Raw genomic sequence first — 22520 nt, forward strand, 5'->3', positions numbered from 1 at the left:
CTGCTCTAACAATGTTCCCCAACTCTGAGGATTGGTTTTTCTAGCAGGACAATGCTCGATGCCACACAGCCAGGTCAATCAAGGTGTGAATGGAGGACCACCGGATCAAGACCCTGTCATGGCCAGCCCAATCTCCAGACCTGAACCCCACTGAAAACCTCTGTGATCAAGAGGAAAATGGATGGCAACAAGCCATCAAACAAAGCCGAGATGCTTGAATTTTTGCGCCAGGAGTGGCATAAAGTCACTCAACAGCAATGTGAAAGACTGGTAGAGAGCACGCCAAGATGCACGAAAGCTGTGATTGAAAATCAGGGTTATTCCACCAAATATTGATTTCTGAACTCTTCCTAAAATATTAGTATTGTGTTGTTTAAAAATGAATTTGAACTTGTTTTCTTTGCGCTTTTTTTTGTTATTTTCACCAGTTGTCATTTTATGCAAATAAATGCTCTAAATGACAACATTTTTATGTGGAATTTGGGAGAAATGTTGTCAGTACTTTATAGAATAAAACAAAAATAATAATTTTACTCAAACACATATCTATAAATAGTAAATCCAGAGAAACTGATTATTTTGCAGTGGTCTCAATTTTTTCCAGAGCTGTTTATATATATGCAAGACTATATGTGATATATGTAGTGTTCCACTAGCCCTGTCTCTCCCCTGTATTGTTCAGTAGGTGGCGGTGAAAGTCTCAAGGATTGAGCGGCTATTAAACCTAAAGAAGAAGAGTGACGTTTCAGACTGACGATTCATGTTTTCTTGTTGTTACAGACTGAATCCGATAACTGGATAATGTTGCCTTCAGATGCTGTAAACGGAGGTAGGATGAAAATAAGGTGCTTTTCAAACTGTTCTGAGACCAGCTTCCGTTAAGAGCTCATTCATTGAAAAACGCTGTCGGTAGAGCCATTAACAAAGGTTTTCGGATGCACTCATCCTATAGTAGAATCATTTGAAACACGTTTGAATAACTGGTTCATAAAGACACTGACCGACCTCTTCAAAGTCCCGTTAAGTGTCAGACAAAAATATAGACTTCTCTCTATTTCTCTCTTTATCTCACGGGATTTATAGCACCATCAGAAAGAGAAAAAGGAAACAGAATAAAGACAAAGACAGACTGAGACTGAGTCCCAAGTTCTTTTGAACTCAATTCTTTTAAATGATTCGACTGAACTGTTTCGAGGAGCGTCTGTAATTATGTCCAATACGCCAATGAATCATTCTTTTGAATTGATTCTTTTTTAAAGAGTTTAATCAAGTTGGATCATTCTGTAGTGAATAAGCTTATTAATGATGCTGAAGAACATTATGGTCACAAAGCATGCAGTTAACAAGATATGTGATAGTAGTAAGACAGCATAGGAGCTGTGAAATTACATAATATACTTAAACCAACAAATAATAAAGGGACAGATACAATAATCTTAAATTAAACTGTACTTTGTACAGAAATTGCCTGCCAGATTTTATAATATTATAATTTGGATGTTAATCATAAACCTCTTTTTTCCCCTGCCCACCGTAATTTTGGCCTTGCAGAATTACTCCACCACAAAAGGCTGTTTTAAAGTCGCCATGAAAAGTTTTGCTACTTTGTCTATATTTATTATTAGTTTTTTCTGCAGATGGAGATTTCTTGGATATACCTCTTGAGTAGGTGTTCTTTATTCTTTATGCTTAGTGTATTGTGATTCAAAACATGGACAAATTAGCTTCTACTTGCTTGTTTCACATTCATCTGTATTTGCACAAGGGCTCCAGCCTTGTCCTAACGTAAACAAAGTCCCCGCCGTACATTTTTTTCTCATTCGAAAAGCCGTTTCACTCGGAAATACGTCACAATACAGTAAAAGTCGGTCATAGCTTCCGTTTCATGGCGACTTTAACATTGACCGTTTCAATCGGAGTGAGTGAGCAGCGCCCTCTAGCGGCCGTGTGTGACAAGCTGAGCAGCGATATATGATATGATTCAGCGTTTAGCAAAAATACTATTCAAATCGCAAAGCTTTTCAAAATAATCTCTTCCCAAATGTTGGCTGTAGAATTAGTAAGCTTGAAATATGTCACAGATCAAAGTAATAATGAATCATCACGGTAAAAGAATGAGCGGTGGATGTTTGTGATTTTCCCGATATGAAATGCCTGTAACGCCTGTAAGTGTCACGTCTGTAATGTGTTGTTATGGGTGTTTAAATTAAAGAAGGGAGACCATTTGTTCATCATACTTTACATCAACATAAGTAAGCATTGTACAGAGAGTATCAGCTTATTTAAATAAATATTGTTTGAGTTAGACCTGTCACGATTATTAAATAAACGTCTGATCGCGGTTATTTGATCGAACAGCGGTTATTTGAGATAACCGCGATTATTGGGCATTCTAATTCCATTAACATTGTAATGCCCAAAGAAGGGGATTTTAAGGGAATATACTGTATAAATGCCATGAACGGCATGTTTGTGTGTTATTCAGTTGAACTTTGAGTCTGAGCGTCACTGAGCCGCACGCAGACATCAACCAGGTCTTGTCCTGAAAAGCACGTGAAGTGCTCTGATGCACGCACTGTCAGCCAAACTCAAGTGAATATAAAAACAAACAAGTATAAACTCACTGTGACAATGAACACAACAGTGGCATCTTGGTAGTGCTGGGGCTTGAACCCCCAACCTTCTGGTCAGTGACCTAGAGCCTTAACCACTGAGCTACTACTGCCACAAGGTTTGAGTGATAAAAACCTGCACTCTAAAACATTGTGGACGTGACCCAGCGTTGAAACAAAGCACCGTTAGGACAAAGTGTGTACGTTTCTCAGATAATTCCATGTCTTTCTGAAATATTATCAGAATGAGAATCAGCTTCATTGCCAAGTATGCTTACACACACAAGGAATTTGACTTCATGCCAGAAGCTTCCAGTACACAAACAATACAACAACAAGACAGAAATAATAAAATTTTTTATAAAGAATAATAATAAGTGAATAAAATACAAAAATACACAATAAGACACAAAAATATACATATATACAAATACAATCTGTTATATATAGATAGTGCAAGGAAATGTAATGTGCAGAAGAGGTAGGCTATGTTAAATAAACTGACTAAGAAGATGGCGCTGCAGATGGCTGCCTCGGTGTGGAGCTCTCCAATTCTTTTGTTGTATTTGTTTGTTTGTCCTGTGTGTAGTTAATTTTTTTCCAATCAGTTTTACCAGGGACGAACTGCTGAACATTCGGCAGCACATACCAGACAATCTTTTCCCGGTTTTTGACTATTCAGATGTTTTGCTGGACATATTAGTCAGAGGCGCAGGTGTGTTGTTTAAGCATGCTATGAGAAACAGGTGAGGGTTGCGAGCCGGCATGCTGGTCAAGCTCCGACAACACGGCTTTCGAACAGCGCTGCCGAGTATTCATCTAGCGAATCTCCGCTCTCTCCCTAACAAAACGGATGTACAACATCTCCTCACCCACACAAACAAGGACTTTTCAAACTCTGCTGCCTTGTGCTTCACAGAAACCTGGCTGAGTGAAGCCATTCCGGACAGCGCGTTACATCTGCCGGGCTTTCTGCTGTTCAGAGCGGATCGCATTGAAGTTAATGGGGAAAACGAGAGGCGGTGGAACATGCTTTTACATCAATGAAAGTTGGTGTTCGGATGTAACAGCGTTAAAGAAGATGTTCTGTCCTAATTTGGAAGCACTCTTTATTAACTGTAAGACTTTCTATTCGCCTCGGGAGTTTTCCTCATTTATTCTGGTGAGTGTTTATATTCCTCCACACGCTATAACTGTCTCGAACATTTTTAAACTCAAAATCAGCTATACGATAAAGAAGGTAGGATCTAAAACATTTTATGTTTCATATTAAACAGGTAAGAAACATGAATGCCCAAATTAACGAATAACCAGAGCTAACCAGTGTTAGCTAAGATAACAATAAGTTAATAGAATATAATGGATGCAGTAGCATTCTTGAGTCCGAAGGGAAGATGTAGAAATTCAAATTGCCCAGCAGAAGTTACAAATGCCGTCTTTGGTATACTTTCAGGCTTCATTTCAACTTGCCAGTATCTGCTCTTCAGATATAGGGTACTGAATATCGAAGCTCCATGCAAAGACTCTAATATGTCTTGGATCTGGGGCATGGGGTAGCCATCCAAGTACGTTTATGAATTTAGACCACGATAGTCTACACACAGTCTTGAACCACCTCCTTTTTTAGGCACAATGACAACTGGTGAAGCCCATGGGGAAACTGAAGGACGAATAATGATTTTGTTCAGCAGCCCTTGAATATCTTTGTCAATAAACTGTCTGGTTGTTCTTTGTCAATTTCTTTGTTGTTTGTCTACTGACACTCTGTATGCTCTTTTTCTGACAGGTACTTCATGTGGTGATGTTATGGTGCCTTACTATTTTGGAATGTCCAATTTCGTGAGCACAGACAGTTGGCCAATCTCTCATCAGATTCTCCAGCTGTGGAGATGGTGAACTTTTGAACTGATCTGTGGTGTCTGTTTTTAGGGTTAGTTGGTGGATGGATTGTAAGGTTTCATCTGGTACTTCTGGAATAGGTATGGCAGGGTATAAGTGTAATGAAGAAGATTCGGAAGACAAGAGTGGGAACATCTTATCATGACCATCATTATCCCTGGACTGTAAGCTATATTGTGCATTCTTAAAATCCAAGACAATTCCTAAGAAATCAAGAATTCCATACCCAGAATGATTGGAACAGTCAAATCTGAGTCTCTCATCACATACAACGTCAACTTGAGTTTTTTAGAACCTTGAAGTTCACACTCCCAGTCAGATCTTCCTATTGCAGCTTGTATTTGCTCATTAGCCAACAGAAAAGTTTGTCCATTACTTGATTTCCATTGCTTTCGTTGTTTTATCTGCTTCCAACAGGACTCTTTGATCAAGGAAAGTATGCTTCCTGTATCCACGATGGCTTGGAAATACATGTTACGGAGCAATATGGGCAATGTAATCATTTTAAGATCTTGTCTCATGGGTTGCTGGACAGACTGCATTACTCAGGTGTTAGCATGTGGTTTAGGAACTGTATCTCTGCTTGGTTGTGATTTCTTCTTTTGAGACTTTGTTCCACTTGGCATTGTTCCAGTACCTTTTAGCTTTCCCAAAATCTCTTTTGACTTGTGTGCCAATCCCTACCAACTCACCAACATTTTGCACTGTTCCTCGATGTAGACTGGCTAGTCGAGGGTTACAATTACTCAAAATGGCTTGCAGGGTTTCTTTCTCTGGCATATCCTTTTTTCATCTTAGACAAAGGGTTCTATAGTGGAAAGCAAAGTCTGTAATGCTCTCTTGTGCACCTTGTTTCCTTTCTATCAGTCTTCTCGCAGTTTCATCCTCGTAATCTTCTCAAGAATGAACGTAAGAAAACTTCTTTAAACTGTCTCCATGTTTGGACATTTCTCTTCTCATCTACCCACCAGTCTTTTGCAGTATTCTTCAAAACTGAGGTAACAGAAGCTAGTATTTTATAGTCAGAAAGAGGTTGAATGGCTAGATACTCTTCACATCATTCAGTGAATGCAACCGGATCATCATCTTCACTGCTACTAAAATTTGGGAACTCTACTTTTACAGGTGGTTGGGATGGAATTGCTGTGGCATTTCCAGAGGTAGGCAGATGAGCGTGGCTTTGCTGAATATTTTAAGTTTGGTTTTTGAATTTGTAAACTGATGGAGGAATTAGTGAGCTTTGAGGTGGATGTATTGGGCTTGACATGAGAGGAATGATAGATTTGAACTTGTTGTTAATCTGGATATCTCGTTACTTTAAACAATCTACCACTGACTTGCCCAAGTCTTGAATGCAGACAGCACATTACATGCCCCACCAGGGACAGAAATATACTGGACCACTGCTACACAACATTAAATGATGCATATTGCTCTGTCCCAAGAGCAGCTTTGGGACTCTCTGATCTTTGTCTGGTTCATCTTCTTCCAACCAACAGGCAGAAACTTAAATCAGCTAAACCTGTATAAGGACTGTAAAGAGATGGACCAATTAAGCACAGCTGGAACTACAAGCCTGCTTTGACTGCACTGATTAGAATGTTATTGAAGCTGCAGACACCAATCTGGATGAGCTTACAGATACTGTGACATATCAGTTTATGTGAGGATATGTGCATTCCTACTAGGACTTATTTAACATTCGACAATGACAAACCATGGTTTACAGGAAAACTCAGACAGCTTCATCATGCCAAAGAGGTTGCTTACAGAAGCAGGGATAAAATCTTGGATAATCAGGTCAGAAACACACTAAGGAAATAAAGTGGCTAAAAGAAGCTACTGAAAACAAGTTTTCAGTTAACGACCCTGCATCAGTGTGGAGAGACCTGAAAGACATTACTAACTTCAAGACACCATCCCCCAATGCTGTAGGGTATCAACAACTGGCTGACAACTTTAATGTGTTTTAATTTAGATTTGAAAAGCCCAGTCTCACACCCCACACCCGATCAGACCTTCACTTCACACAAACACCAACACCTCCTGCAACCACCCTCCACCCCCCTGTCCTTTGTAGTCTTCTGGTGTCCAATTTGGCAGCTGAACCAAACATGACAGTTATTTAAGTGCAGAGGACACACTCAATGACTGCTGAGTAGAACTGTATCAGCAGCGCCTGTGGCAGGTTCAACTTCCTCAACTGGCAAAGGAAGTACAACCTCTGCTGGGCCTTTCTCACAATGGAGTCAATGTGGGTCTCCCACTTCAGGTCCTGTGAGATGGTAGAGCCCAGGAACCTGAATGACTCCACTTCTGCCACAGTGCTGTTCAGAATGGTGGGGGGTAATGCTGGGGTGTTTCTCCTGAAGTCCACAATCATCTCCAATGTTTTGAGCGTGTTCAGCTCCAGGTTGTTTTGAATCAACCAGATGGCCAGCTGTTCAACCTCCCTTCGGTATGCAGACTCATTGGCACCTTGGATGAGGCCGATGACAGTAGTGTAGTCTGCAAACTTCAGGAGCTTAATAGAGGGGTCCTTGGCGACGCAGTCGTTGGTGTACAGGGAGAAGAGTAGTGGGGAGAGCACACATACCTGGGGGACACCAGTGCTGAGCGTACAGGTGCTGGAACTGAAATTCCCCAGTCTCACTAGCTGCTGCCTGTCCGTCAGAAAGCTGGTGATCCACTGACAGATAGAGGTGGGAACAGAGAGTTGGTTTAAATTAGTCCAGAGAACAGCTGGGATGATGGTGTTGAAAGCCAAACTGAAGTCCACAAAAAGGATCCTTGCATATGTCCCTGGTCTGTCCAGATGTTGCAGGATATGATGCAATCCCATGTTGAGTGCATCATCCACAGACCTGTTTGCTCGATAAGCAAATTGAAGGGGGTCCAGAAAGGGTCCAGTGATGTCCTTCAGGTGGGCCAACACCAGTCTCTCAAATTATTTAATGACTACAGACGTTTGACGGGCCTGTAGTCATTAAGTCCTTTGATCTTGGGTTTCTTTGGGACGGGGATGATGGTGGAGCATTTGAAGCAGCAGGGAACTTCACACTATTCTAGTGGTCTGTTGAAGATCTGTGTGAAGATGGGGGCCAGCTGGTCAGCACAGGCTTTTAAACAGACGGGTGAAATGCCGTCGTGGCCTGATGCTTTATTTGTCTTTCCGGAAGACACACATCCTCTTCACAGATCCTAAATGCAGGTTGAGTAGCAGGAGGGGGGTGGAGGGAGGGTCGCATGAAGTGTTGATATTTTTGTGAAGAGAAGGTCAGATTGGGTGTGGGCTGTGGGGTTTGAGACTGGGCTTTTCAAATCTACAGTAAAACACATTCAGGTCATCAGCCAGTTGGTGATTCCCTACAGAGTTGATTGTACAAGATTTTGTCCCCACCTCTATAAGCATCCTATTTGGCCTGAAGAAGCTGCCTGAGTTTTGCTGTAAACCATGTTTTGTCATTGTTGAACATTAAATAAGTCCTAGTAGGAATGCACATATCCTCACAGAAACTGATATATGATTTGCCCAGATAGGTGTAACCATGTAAACCATGGTTTGTCATTGTTGAAAGTTAAATAAGTCCTAGTAGGAATGCACATATCCTCACAGAAACTGATATATGATATGTCCAGCCAGGTTTCTGTGAAGCATAAGGCAGCAGAGTTTGAAAAGTCCTAGTTTGAGGAAAAGTAGTTTGTCTGTTTTGTTAGTTAGAGAGTGAAGATTTGCTAGATGAATACTCAGCAGTGCTGTTGAAAGCCAGCGTGCCGGCTCACTTGTGTCTCTTAGCGCGCTTGAGCAACACCGCTTTTCCTCCAACTAAAATGTCCAGCAAAACTTCTGAATAGTCAAAAACTGGGAAAAGATTGTGTGGTATGTGCTGCCGAATGTACAGCAGTTCGTCTATTAAATTTAGCTGGTTTAAAATGTTGTTTTAGAAATGGTGCACACTTCGTGAAGTGGATAAACAATGCAATTTCATTAAAAAAAATCCATTATAGTAATGAAATACAGTATAATATAGATGTAAATGAACAATTTCAATAGGGGGTTTGTTCCTTTGCTTTAAATTTTAATTTTCCATAGTATGGTTGACATTTTCGTGGAATTGGCCTATTCACTTTTATTTATATTCATTGCACATTTGTCTCTTTAAATTAAATTTGTTGATTTCATATGTTCATTCTAGACCTGATGGAAGTGATGGAGAAAAGTGAAGAACTGAGTGAAGTTGAGGAGAAACATCATGATTTCATCACTGGAGAAACATCTTTGAATTGCTTACAGACTGAACATTTCTTACAAAACAGCACTCGAAAAACAAAAGCCATAAACTCTTTCATCTGCCCTCATTGTGGAAAGACTTTCACACATAAAACAAGCATTAAGAGGCACATAAGAATTCATTCTGAAGAGAATCCTTTCACATGCCAACAGTGTGGAAAGGGTTTCAAACATAAAGATAACTTGAAGAGGCACATGATAACCCACACTGGAGAGAAACAGTTTGCATGTGATCAGTGTGGAAAGAGTTTCAGACAAAAAGAAAACCTTAAGAGCCACATGAGATTTCACACTGGAGAAAAACCATTTGCATGTGTTCAGTGTGGAAAGAGTTTCAGCCAAAAAGAAACCCTTCAGAGACACATGAGAGTTCACACTGGAGAGAAACCTTTCACATGTGGTCAGTGTGGAAAGAGTTTTGCATGTAAATTAGGCCTTCGGAGCCACATGAGAGTTCACACTGGAGAGAAACCGCACACGTGTGATCAGTGTGGAAAGAGTTTCACGCAAAAAGGAAACCTTAAGGATCACATGAGAATCCACACTGGAGAGAAACCGTACACGTGTGATCAGTGTGACAAGAGTTTCAGACTCAAAGAAACCCTTCAAAGCCACATGAGAGTTCATACTGGAGAGAAGCCATTCACATGTGATCAGTGTGGGAATAGTTTTGCAAAAAAAGAAACTTTGAAGAGCCACATGAGAATCCACACCGGAGAGAAACCGTTCCCATGTGATCAGTGTGGAAAGAGTTTCACACAAAAAGAAGCCTTGAAGAGCCACAAGAGAATTCACACCGGAGAGAAACCTCACGTATGCTATCAGTGTGGAAAGAGTTTCAGACAAAAAGAATACCTTAAGAGCCACATGAGAGTTCACACTGGGGAGAAACCATACACATGTGATCAGTGTGGAAAGAGTTTTGCGTGTAAAAATGGGCTTTGGAGGCACATGAGTGTTCATACTGGACAGAAGCCGCACACATGTGATCAGTGTGGAAAGAGTTTCACACAAAAAGGAACCTTTAAGAATCACATGAGAATTCATACTGGAGAGAAGCCGCACACATGTGATCAGTGTGGAAAGAGTTTCACATGGTCAAAATGTCTCCGTGATCATCTGCTCTCTCACACTGGAGAAAGACCATTTAACTGTGATCAGTGTAGTAAAAGTTTTATTGTGGAATCAGCCCTGAAAAGACACCTGAAAGTTCATACAAAGGAGAAACATCACTTCTGTTCTATTTGTGGAAAGGGTTTTGCACATCTGGTGGATGTAAAAGCACACCAGAAAATACACACTGGTGTAAAGGAACATATGTGCTTTGAGTGTGAAAAGTCTTTTACTACAGCCGCCCAACTGAAAGAGCACCAACGAATCCACACTGGAGAAAAACCTTACAAGTGTTCACACTGTGACAAGAGATTCACTCAGTCATCTCACCTAAAACCACATGAAAGAATCCACACCGGAGAGAAACCGTACCACTGCACTTTATGTGGGAAAAGTTTCATCCGAGCAAATAGTCTAACGATTCATCTGAAAACAAGTCACAGTGAGCAAAAATCATCTTCAGATCTAATGCTGTCAGTTTAACAGTATTCTATTTAGACTCTTAACTCGATGATGGAATTTCTCCAGAAAGTTCTCTATGATGTTACTTTACTAAAATGTCATATACTGAAGTCTTGTTGGTAGTGTGTTGCTGTGAAATGTTTCATGTTTTGTAGAGATAATTGAATTTAATCGTAGTGGTTAAAAGACAAACTTGCTATGAGATCATTAACACTTGACGCCAGCTTGTACTGTGTAATCCATTTAAAGCTGGGACGTGCTAGTTCTTGCTTGGAAAAAATGCATAGATGTTGATTTGAATTGTTTTTTATAAGGTCAGGAACATCTCCTCACCTGCAAGAATGGAATCCATTAATGTGACGTCAATAGTACACATCAACTTATTCCTAAATAAAGACTGGGACATCTTTTAGTTTTGTTGGGGAGTGAATTGTTGTTTTGGCAAGTGGAGTCTCTGGCATGTTGGTTTCAAACACTTCTTTCAAAAGCCTGTATGGTAATTCTGTGCTTCAAACTAAAATGTCAATATCATTACAATTTGGGGTAAGCATGTGAATGCAATAAAACCACAATGGCATCCAGGCTCAACTATATAATGAAGGTAGATTTAAAGAATGGGGCAGGTTTGTTTTACATGTTATAAATGCAATTTTATAATTTACAATATTTGTTGATAGGCTCCAGCACTACCTGTGACCCTACATAGGACAAGTGGCTTTAGAAGATGGATGGATGTGCAATAACATTGAAAAAAGTCTATATATATATATATATATATATATATATATATATATATGCAAGACTATATGTGATATATGTAGTGTTCCACTAGCCCTGTCTCTCCCCTGTATTGTTCAGTAGGTGGCGGTGAAAGTCTCAAGGATTGAGCGGCTATTAAACCTAAAGAAGAAGAGTGACGTTTCAGACTGACGATTCATGTTTTCTTGTTGTTACAGACTGAATCCGATAACTGGATAATGTTGCCTTCAGATGCTGTAAACGGAGGTAGGATGAAAATAAGGTGCTTTTCAAACTGTTCTGAGACCAGCTTCCGTTAAGTGCTCATTCATTGAAAAACGCTGTCGGTAGAGCCATTAACAAAGGTTTTCGGATGCACTCATCCTATAGTAGAATCATTTGAAACACGTTTGAATAACTGGTTCATAAAGACACTGACCGACCCTCTTCAAAGTCCCGTTAAGTGTCAGACAAAAATATAGACTTCTCTCTATTTCTCTCTTTATCTCACGGGATTTATAGCACCATCAGAAAGAGAAAAAGGAAACAGAATAAAGACAAAGACAGACTGAGACTGAGTCCGAAGTTCTTTTGAACTCAATTCTTTTAAATGATTCGACTGAACTGTTTCGAGGAGCGTCTGTAATTATGTCCAATACGCCAATGAATCATTCTTTTGAATTGATTCTTTTTTAAAGAGTTTAATCAAGTTGGAAAACTCTGTAACGGATAAGCTTATTAATGATGCTGAAGAACATTATGGCCACAAAGTGAGTGAGCGGCGACCTCTAGTGGCCGTGTGTGACATACGAGGAACAGCACAGCATTATATAATGTGATTCAGTGTTTATCAAATTAAAATTAAAATCGCAAAGCTTGTCAAAATAATCTCTTCCCAAATGTTGGCTGTAGAATTAGAAAGCTTGAAATACGTCACAGATCAATCTGAATCATAACGGTAAAAGAACGAGCAGTGGATGATTGTGATTTTCCCGATATGAAACACCTGTAACACATTATTTTGGGTGTTTTATGTTTAGTTTGTATGTTTGTTTGTTTGTTTGTTTTTTCTCCCCTTTTTCCCCCAATATGGAATCCTCGTGGTGGCGTAGTGACTCACCTCAATCCGGGTAGCGGAGGACGAATCTTAGTTGCCTTCTCGTCTGAGACTGTTAATCCGCGCACCTTATCATGTGGCTTGTTGAGCGCATTACCGCAGAGACATAGTGCGTGTGGAGGCTTCACGCTATTCTCCGCGGCATCCACGCACAACTCACCACGCATCCCGCCGAGAGCGAGAACCACATTATAGTGACCACGAGGAGGTTACCCCATGTGTCTCTACCCTCCCTAGCAACCGGGCCAATTTGGTTGCTTAGGAGACCTGGCTGGAGTCACTCAGCATGCCCTGGATTCGATCTCGCGACTCCAGGTGTGGTAGTCAGCGTCAATACACCCAGGCCCCCAATTATGGGTGTTTAAAATAAAGAAGGAGACCATTTGTTCATCATGCTTTACATCAACATAAGTAAGCATTGTATAGAAAGTAGAGCCTGACCGATACAGGATTTTTGAGACGATACAGATTTTATAGGGGGAAAATTCACAGATTACCGATATGGTGGCCGATACAGCAAATTTTTGAGCTGGAATGAAAACAGACCTTTACTATGTGGATTTTGCACTGATTTTGCACCGATATGACTATGCAAAGGTATTCAGAAGGCTGCTTTGTTAAATAAATATTTTTATCAAAGAATACTTGACATTATTATTATACATTGTCAACATTGGAAAAAGTACAATATTTCCCTCTGAAATGTAGTGGAAGTATAAAGTAATAGAAAATGCCATGGTAATACTCAAGTAAAGTACAAGTACCTCTAAATTGTACTAAAGGACAGTTTTCCTGCTTATCAATATGTTCTGAAAAAAAGTTTTCATATTTGCGTATATCGGAAAACATATATGCCGATACCAATATATCTGTGAAAGGCTAATATCGGCCGACAGATAAATCGGTCAGGCACCAATAGAAAGTATCAACTTATATAAATAAATAAATATTGTTTGAGTGATAAAAACCTGCACTATAAAACGGACGTGACACAGCAACATTACAAATGTGGCTTATAATTTCAAAATGAAGCACTGTTAGGACAAAGTGTGTATGTTTCTCAGATCATTCCTTGTCTTTCTGAAAAATTATAATTGTTAATATGAAGTGAAAAAGTGTCATTTGACACCTCTTTTACAACCATGAAATTTGGCTGGTTGAACATTTTGTTTTAGAAATGGTGCACAGCTCGTGAGGTGGATAAACAATGCAATTTCATAAAAAAAAAATCATAATCCATTATAGCAGTATAATACAGACCTAAATGAACAAAAGGGGGTATGTTCCTTTGCTTAAAACTTTATTTTTCCATGGTATGGTTGACATTTCCGTGGAATTGGCCTATTCACTTTTATTTATATTCATTGCACATTTGGCTCTTTAAATTAAATTTGTTGATTTCATATGTTCATTCTAGACCTGATGGAAGTGATGGAGAAAAGTGAAGAACTGAGTGAGGTTGAGGAGAAACATCATGATTTCATCACTGGAGAAACATCTTTGAGTTGCTTACAGACTGAACATTTCTTACAAAACAGCACTCGAAAAACAAAAGCCATAAACTCTTTCATCTGCCCTCATTGTGGAAAGACTTTCACACATAAAACAAGCATTAAGAGGCACATGACAACCCACACTGGAGAGAAACGGTTTGCATGTGTTCAGTGTGGAAAGAGTTTCAGTCAAAAAGAAACCCTTAAGAGCCACATGAGAGTTCACACTGGAGAAAAGCCGCATGCATGTGTTCAGTGTGGAAAGAGTTTCACGAAAAAAGGAAACCTTAAGAGCCACATGAGATTTCACACTGGAGAAAAGCCATTCGCATGTGTTCAGTGTGGAAAGAGTTTCAGTCAAAAAGAAAACCTTAAGAGCCACATGAGAGTTCACACTGGGGAGAAACCTTTCACATGTGTTCAGTGTGGAAAGAGTTTCAGTCAAAAAGAAAATCTTAAGAGCCACATGAGAGTTCACACTGGAGAAAAACTGCACACATGTGATCAGTGTGGAAAGAGTTTCACGAAAAAAGGAAACCTTAAGGATCACATGAGTATCCACACTGGAGAGAAACCGTACACATGTGATCAGTGTGACAAGAGTTTCAGACTCAAAGAAACCCTTCAGAGCCACATGAGAGTTCATACTGGAGAGAAGCCGTTCACATGTGATCAGTGTGGGAATAGTTTCGCAAATAAAGAAACTTTGAAGAGCCACGTGAGAATCCACACCGGAGAGAAACCGTTCACATGTGATCAGTGTGGAAAGAGTTTCACACAAAAAGAAGCCTTGAAGAGCCACAAGAGAATTCACACCGGAGAAAAACTTCACGTATGCTATCAATGTGGGAATAGTTTCGCAAAAAAAGAAACTCTGAAGAACCACGTGAGAATCCACACCGGAGAGAAGCCGTTCACATGTGATCAGTGTGGAAAGAGTTTCACTCAAAAAGAAGCCTTGAAGAAACACAAGAGAATTCACACCGGAGAGAAACCTCACATATGCTATCAGTGTGGAAAGAGTTTCAGACAAAAAGAATACCTTAAGAGCCACATGAGAGTTCACACTGGGGAGAAGCCGCACACATGTGATCAGTGTGGAAAGAGTTTCATGGGTAAAAATGGGCTTTGGAGGCACATGAGTGTTCATACTGGAGAGAAGCCACACACATGTGATCAGTGCGGAAGGAGTTTCACACAAATAGGAACCTTTAAGAATCACATGAGAATTCACACTGGAGAGAAGCCTGTAGGATCGGAGTAGTCCGGCAGAAGGAACATAAAAGGAATCAACACAGAATCACACCAAGATGGCATTCCAGGAAATACCTCCTAACAGTTAAGAAGCCAGGAATGCGGACTGGCTCCAAGGAGTCTGAGCTGACCTGCATCTGGCCAGTAAAACTCTCAACGAAAAAAGGAGACTTGTCCAGAAGAGCACAGACCAGAAAAACCTCATGTTAATAATCATGCATATGACTTAAAGGCCATCTTCTGAAGAAACCCCCATGGAAATCTAAGACACTCCTTTGTCCTTCGATTGAACCAATTTGACACACTTATAAATGAGACATTTCCTGTGTCACATGTGTGCATTTCCTTTACGAGACAAGAGAGAGCTTGAAAACTGTCTTTGGAAGGATTGCTTTGAACTCTTTTTGTAGGACATCTCATCTTAATCCATGAACATTTCACACAGTCACAGTACTTTGCTGATTTAACCCTATAAAATGCACAGAATCTCCCTTTTTATACCAAAAATTGATATATGTCTCATCACTGTCATTTTTTTTAATGCATTTGGCAGACGTTTTTATCCAAAGTGACTTACAGTGCCCTTATTACAGGGACAATCCCCCTGGAGCAACCTGGAGTTAAGTGCCTTGCTCAAGGACATAATGGTGGTGGCTGTGGGGATCGAACCAGCAACCTTCTGCTTACCAGTTAAGTGCTTTAGTCCACTATGCCACCACCACTACCTGTCATGACTGCTATGTTGCTTGGAACTGAAAATTATGTTATGACCTGTAATCACTTTTCTATCTGACAAATTGATGATTGTAATCTTTAATCTTGTCTTATTCATGTCATTTTACTAGAATGGTAACTATTCATGACAAGCACACTATCGTTGAGATTCTTTCTGCATTTCAGGATTATGTTAATTAATTTTTTTTATATATTCAGTTGTATCCGAGATACAAAAGGCCATGATTAAACTAAGCCCTATCTTGAGCAGGAAAAGAGAATTTTCAAAAACAAAACTCATCGATCACCTTCAGAAGGAGGGACAGAGAGATGATCACATGGTATCTGTAAAGGTACTTCTGATTGGCTCAAGACACCTTTGGGGTGCGGCCAACCTCAACAGTACAAAGCCTCCCCGCCTAGGACGAACGTTCCCTCTTATTCGCGTCTCTTCATCCTCTTGCTGTTCTCTTCCCTCGTGGCTCTTAGCCTTCGCTTCGGCACCCCTCTGCCCAAGTTCCGCACAATGTAGAGTCCAGGAAAGCTCAGAACGCAAAGTTCCGAAAAGAGTTCTCTGTGTTACAACTCACACTTGACGGGGAGTCGTGAGTCTTCCTTACGGAATGGCTCGCTTCATCATCCCAGCAACAAACTATCCACGATCTTAACAGAGGTCCAAAACATTGACGGAACAACAAGAACTTTCTACAAAGAACCAAAGCAACCCAAGGAAACACAAGTACATCTCCAAACTTTCGCTGAAAATGCTGAATTGAGTTAGACTCAATTAAGTATCAATGGTTCTCAAGGCATTGTCTATAGACTCCATGAAGTTAAATTTTCTCTGTACTGATAATTTCCATTCACCTTCTGTTACAACTCACTTACCAACCTGTTGTTTATGTTTGTCTATTTGTGTTAGTTAGTTTTATGTTTTAGATTAGCAATAAAGTCTTATTTGTATTCAAAGCTAATTTGACTGCGGTATGGCTTGATAATCTCGTCACTTGATTTTTCAAAGATCTGCGCTCCAAAGCTCGAACCATATCTAAACATATTTGTGAATTATTTTCAATAAGCCATGAGAATAGTATTACTCAAGTAAGTGAAGTAATCATAATTCCCATATTAAAGCTAATTCCTTACATAGAAATTGTGAGGGGATATCACGAGCCGTTGTATTACATTTTCAATGGTGGAGAATTTTATTCAGATTTCTAATTTGATCTTTTGTCATTTAGCCTACATATTAATGGTTGAGTACGTGAACAGTTTAATAAAAATTTGCTACATATTAATGGCTGAGTACTCGGGCACTTTAATCCATACCATGTGCATTTATACTACCAAATTTCCAACATATTGATTGTGGATAAATGCGGGTATATTTCAATCTACCCATTACATTTAATGTTCTATTATACAATTCCTACAAGCCATACACGTGTGCATTGTGGAAAGAGTTTCACATGGTCAAAATGTCTCCGTGATCATCTGCTCTCTCACACTGGAGAAAGACCATTTAACTGTGATCAGTGTAGTAAAAGTTTTATTGTGGAATCAGCCCTGAAAAGACACCTGAAAGTTCATACAAAGGAGAAACATCACTTCTGTTCTATTTGTGGAAAGGGTTTTGCACATCCGGTGGATGTAAAAGCACACCAGACTGGTGTAAAAAACATATGTGCTTTAGAGTGTGAAAAGTCTTTTACTACAGCCGCCCAATTGAAAGAGGACCAGCGAATCCACACTGGAGAGAAACCGTACCACTGCACTTTATGTGGGAAAAGTTTCATCCGAGCAAATAGTCTAACGATTCATCTGAAAACAAGTCACAGTGAGCAAAAATCATCTTCAGATCTAATGCTGTCAGTTTAACAGTATTCTATTTAGACTCTTAACTCGATGATGGAATTTCTCCAGAAAGTTCTCTATGATGTTACTTTACTAAAATGTCATATACTGAAGTCTTGTTGGTAGTGTGTTGCTGTGAAATGTTTCATGTTTTGTAGAGATAATTGAATTTAATCGTAGTGGTTAAAAGACAAACTTGCTATGAGATCATTAACACTTGACGCCAGCTTGTACTGTGTAATCCATTTAAAGCTGGGACGTGCTAGTTCTTGCTTGGAAAAAATGCATAGATGTTGATTTGAATTGTTTTTTATAAGGTCAGGAACATCTCCTCACCTGCAAGAATGGAATCCATTAATGTGACGTCAATAGTACACATCAACTTATTCCTAAATAAAGACTGGGACATCTTTTAGTTTTGTTGGGGAGTGAATTGTTGTTTTGGCAAGTGGAGTCTCTGGCATGTTGGTTTCAAACACTTCTTTCAAAAGCCTGTATGGTAATTCTGTGCTTCAAACTAAAATGTCAATATCATTACAATTTGGGGTAAGCATGTGAATGCAATAAAACCACAATGGCATCCAGGCTCAACTATATAATGAAGGTAGATTTAAAGAATGGGGCAGGTTTGTTTTACATGTTATAAATGCAATTTTATCATTTACAATATTTGTTGATAGGCTCCAGCACTACCTGTGACCCTACATAGGACAAGTGGCTTTAGAAGATGGATGGATGTGCAATAACATTGAAAAAAGTCTATATATATATATATGCAAGACTATATGTGATATATGTAGTGTTCCACTAGCCCTGTCTCTCCCCTGTATTGTTCAGTAGGTGGCGGTGAAAGTCTCAAGGATTTAGTGGCTATTAAACCTAAAGAAGAAGAGTGACGTTTCAGACTGACGATTCATGTTTTCTTGTTGTTACAGACTGAATCCGATAACTGGATAATGTTGCCTTCAGATGCTGTAAACGGAGGTAGGATGAAAATAAGGTGCTTTTCAAACTGTTCTGAGACCAGCTTCCGTTAAGTGCTCATTCGTTGAAAAACGCTGTCGGTAGAGCCATTAACAAAGGTTTTCGGATGCACTCATCCTATAGTAGAATCATTTGAAACACGTTTGAATAACTGGTTCATAAAGACACTGACCGACCCTCTTCAAAGTCCCGTTAAATGTCAGACAAAAATATAGACTTCTCTCTATTTCTCTCTTTATCTCACGGGATTTATAGCACCATCAGAAAGAGAAAAAGGAAACAGAATAAAGACAAAGCAGGCCGATTCAACGCATTGTTGGCTATAGATAAAGAGAGCTTTAAACACATCACTGATCAAAGTAACAATCAGAGATCTGTCTGACCTATCACAGGTGATGTTTGTGATTCTCTCAGACAAATAATTTGATACGAAGTGTTTTTATTAATAATGCACATTATTATGGGTATTTAAAGTAAAGAAGGGAGACCATTTGTTCATCATATTTAACCCTTGTGCGTCAATTTAAAAAAGTTACCCAGAGGTCCTTGGAGGACTGCCATAATAATATTATATATTAATATTATTTTCCACTTTCATTGAGTTAATTGTTTTAACCAACATCAGTCCTGATCATAACTACCAAATATTCATTCCTTTGCAGGATTTTATCCCTTTAAATGCCAGTTTGTTTACATAATGCCACTGATGTTTTTTTACACACGCGCACACACGCTTCTCAATACACACATACAAAACACACTCTGACATCCATACTAAGACACACACACAATTTTAGCTGCATCATTTATTCAGTTGTCCTGCAGTGCTCTATAATACAGCAAACAGAAAATAGGGGAAAAGCTTGTAGTTGCTCCATAGGCTAAACATGAGGAAAATGGCGCCATCTGGTGGAAAATATTACAAATGTAAATTTTGAAGACAGGGCTCAGGAATGAAAGCATAATATCATAGAATTCATGATTTTATGCTTTAATGGCACTGGGATCAAATATTGCCGTTTTAATGGGTTTCAATGGGGACATTTTTGTCCTGAAGGTCCTGAGTGTAACTATTTTGTGTACACAGTGTATTATAGATGTATTACAGGAACTGAGGTTGAAATATAAAAATTCCCCTCAAAATACACACCTTTGGCAACATTTATGCTGTTGGCATTAACACAGCCAAAATGATCGAAAAAACTAAAATAAGTTCGTTTAGTATCAACCAATCTGAATGACTATTGTTTGAATATTGAAACTAAGCAAAGTTATAAATGTGACTCTTATAATAATAAAAAAGTGCTGTTATGACAAAGTGAGTGTTTATATTATTCAGATAGTTTCTGTAAAATTATTATTGTTAAAATAAAGTGAAAAGAAAGAGTCCTTTGATCCCTCTTTTGCAACCATGAAATACAGCTGGTTGAAAAGTTTAACAAATAACGCCTCATGAGGTGGATAAATAAAATCCATTATAGCACTATAATACAGTATAATATAGACCTAAATGAACAATTTAAAAGGGGTTTTGTTCTTTTACCTAAAACTTTATTTTTCCATGGTGTGGTTGACATTTCCGTGGACCTGCTCTATTAACTTTTATTTGTTTTCAGTGCACATTTGTCTCTTTTAATTTTGTCGATTTCATATGTTCATCCTAGACCTGATGGGAGTGATGGAGAAAAGTGAAGAACTGAGTGAAGTTGAGGAGAAACATCATGAACTCTTCTCTGGAGAAACATCTTTGAGTTGCTTACAGACTGAACATTTCTTACAAAACAGCACTCAGCGAACAGAAGCCGTAAATTCTTTCATCTGCCCTCATTGTGGAAATACTTTTAAACGTAAACAGACCCTTAACAGGCACATGAGATCTCATTTTAAAGAGAATCCCTTCACATGCCAACAGTGTGGAAAGGGTTTCAAACGTAAAGAAAACTTTCAGAGGCACATGATAACCCACACTGGAGAGAAACCGCACATGTGCTATCAGTGTGGAAAGACTTTCACACGTATCGAAAACCTTAAGAGGCACCTGACGACCCACAACGGGGAGAAGGCGCATACGTGCCATCAGTGTGGAAAGACCTTCACACGTTTTGAAAACCTAAAGAAACACTTGACGATCCACAATGGCGAGAGGCCACACACATGTCATCAATGTGGAAAGAGTTACATACATAAAGAAAACCTTGATCATCACATGAGAATCCACTCTGGAGAGAGACCTTACATATGTTCTCTGTGTGGAAAGAGTTTCATACATGCAAGCAGTCTTAAAGATCACGAACGCTCGCACTCTGGAATTAAGCCGTTTAATTGCAATCAGTGCGATAAGAATTTTATTTCAGCATCAGCGCTAAAGAGACACCTGAGAGTTCACACAAATGAGAAGCCTCACTTGTGTTCTTTGTGTGGAAAGAGTTTTGCACGGGTGGACTGTTTAAAAAAGCATCAGGAAGTACATTCTGGCGTGAAAGCTCATGTGTGCTTTGAGTGTGGGAAGGCTTTTATTACTCTCTGTCAATTGAAAGAGCACCAGAGAATTCACACTGGAGAAAAACCGTACAAGTGTTCACTCTGTGACAGGAGATTCACTCAGTCGTCTCACATGAAAGCACATGAGAAAACCCACTCTGGAGAGAAACCGTATCACTGCCATCCATGTGGCAGGAGTTTCACACTATCATGTCAACTACTGAGTCATATGAAAAAGTGTTGCCCACAGTTGTCACAGTGAGCAACGTTCACCGTTTAGTCTTTCTGTTGGTGTGCATGAAAACATGTTTATGGAAATCATGTCATTTCCTTCTTTACTCTGTAATTGTTTTGTTGTTATTTTCGTGCTTAAACATAATGTATTTATTTGTCTTATAACCAAGGGCATTGAAATGTATTGTATACTGTGCTAAAAGTATGAGTTTGTGATCAATAAAAAGGCGCAAAATACTATATTGAGTGAGTTGTTTAATTGGTGTTGGAACAACAAAATCTTGCCTTAAAAGAGCGGACTGGTTTTGCTTCATTTGGACTCGATAGGGAAAAACCAATCAGGGTCAAAGAAGAAATTCGCAGTAAAACTCGAGAGCTTGCATATTTGGATTTGAGAACTTGTACAATAAATATTTGTACACGTAAGTTGAAATTAAACGGCACCGATGTGAAAACTTGTAAAATAAAATGTTTTGAATGTGACAGTAATTCAAAGCTTGTGTTCTGAATTCACAGTTGCAGACAAGAAGTCACAAACGTGTAAAATGACATTCACATAAATACAACGACAGACACAAACTTGTACTACACATGAACTTTTGTACTCAGTACAACCACAAATTGGCACTTACAGCCTCTCAAATCTTCACGCCTTGACTTTTGCAGCTACTTTTGTGAAACACCTGTAGCACAACTCACTTGTGCATTTGTAAATCCTGATGTGAGAGAGAAAGACCAGTGTGTGGATTGTGTTAACTGGGAATAATTTCACTTGCATTTTCAGCAGATTCGTTCAATGTGAATTGCCAAGGAGCAAAGAAAAGATGTTTTGCACATTATACATTTTTTTTTGGTAACATTATTAACCTGCTTTGTTTCATTGATGTCTGTTCTAATGAATTTGACACAGTTTAAGAACGATTTTAATGGTTTTACAGGATAACATGGTTACCTATGTTAATGTGGGACACTGGTTTGAATGGGAACTGGTGATTACACTTGTCAGAGCAGTAAATCATCTGTATATTGATTTAGCTATGTTTTAAACTAATCTTTCCTTCTCCTCGCTGCAAAAAATTAGCTTGACATATTACAACCCTAATTCCAAAAAAGTTGGGACAGTATGGAAAATGCTAATAGAAACAAAAAGGAGTGATTTGTTAGTTCTGTTCACCCTGTGCTATATTGAAAGCACTACAACACATTATTTAATGTTTTACCTTGTGAATGAAATGTATTAGGGGACAAGCACTGAAGCTGCGTAGCCCCTTTTT

General features: G+C 39.2%; 2 protein-coding genes across 2 annotated transcripts; both read left to right on the forward strand.

Moving 5' to 3' along the window:
• The first annotated feature begins 711 nt into the window (after positions 1–711).
• On the forward strand, positions 712–17962 carry LOC127438611 (oocyte zinc finger protein XlCOF6-like). The gene is made up of 3 exons (XM_051694311.1): positions 712–829; positions 8708–9899; positions 13915–17962. Exons 1-3 carry the CDS (start codon positions 802–804, stop codon positions 14987–14989), a joined length of 2295 nt encoding a protein of 764 aa, XP_051550271.1. The 5' UTR covers positions 712–801; the 3' UTR covers positions 14990–17962.
• Positions 17963–18382: 420 nt separating this feature from the next.
• LOC127438604 (gastrula zinc finger protein XlCGF8.2DB-like) lies at positions 18383–21480 on the forward strand. The gene is made up of 2 exons (XM_051694304.1): positions 18383–18531; positions 20196–21480. Exons 1-2 carry the CDS (start codon positions 18504–18506, stop codon positions 21272–21274), a joined length of 1107 nt encoding a protein of 368 aa, XP_051550264.1. The 5' UTR covers positions 18383–18503; the 3' UTR covers positions 21275–21480.
• The last annotated feature ends 1040 nt before the right edge of the window (positions 21481–22520 follow it).

Source organism: Myxocyprinus asiaticus, chromosome 49 (genome assembly GCF_019703515.2).
Source record: "Myxocyprinus asiaticus isolate MX2 ecotype Aquarium Trade chromosome 49, UBuf_Myxa_2, whole genome shotgun sequence".
In the NCBI taxonomy this organism is placed as follows: domain Eukaryota; kingdom Metazoa; phylum Chordata; class Actinopteri; order Cypriniformes; family Catostomidae; genus Myxocyprinus; species Myxocyprinus asiaticus.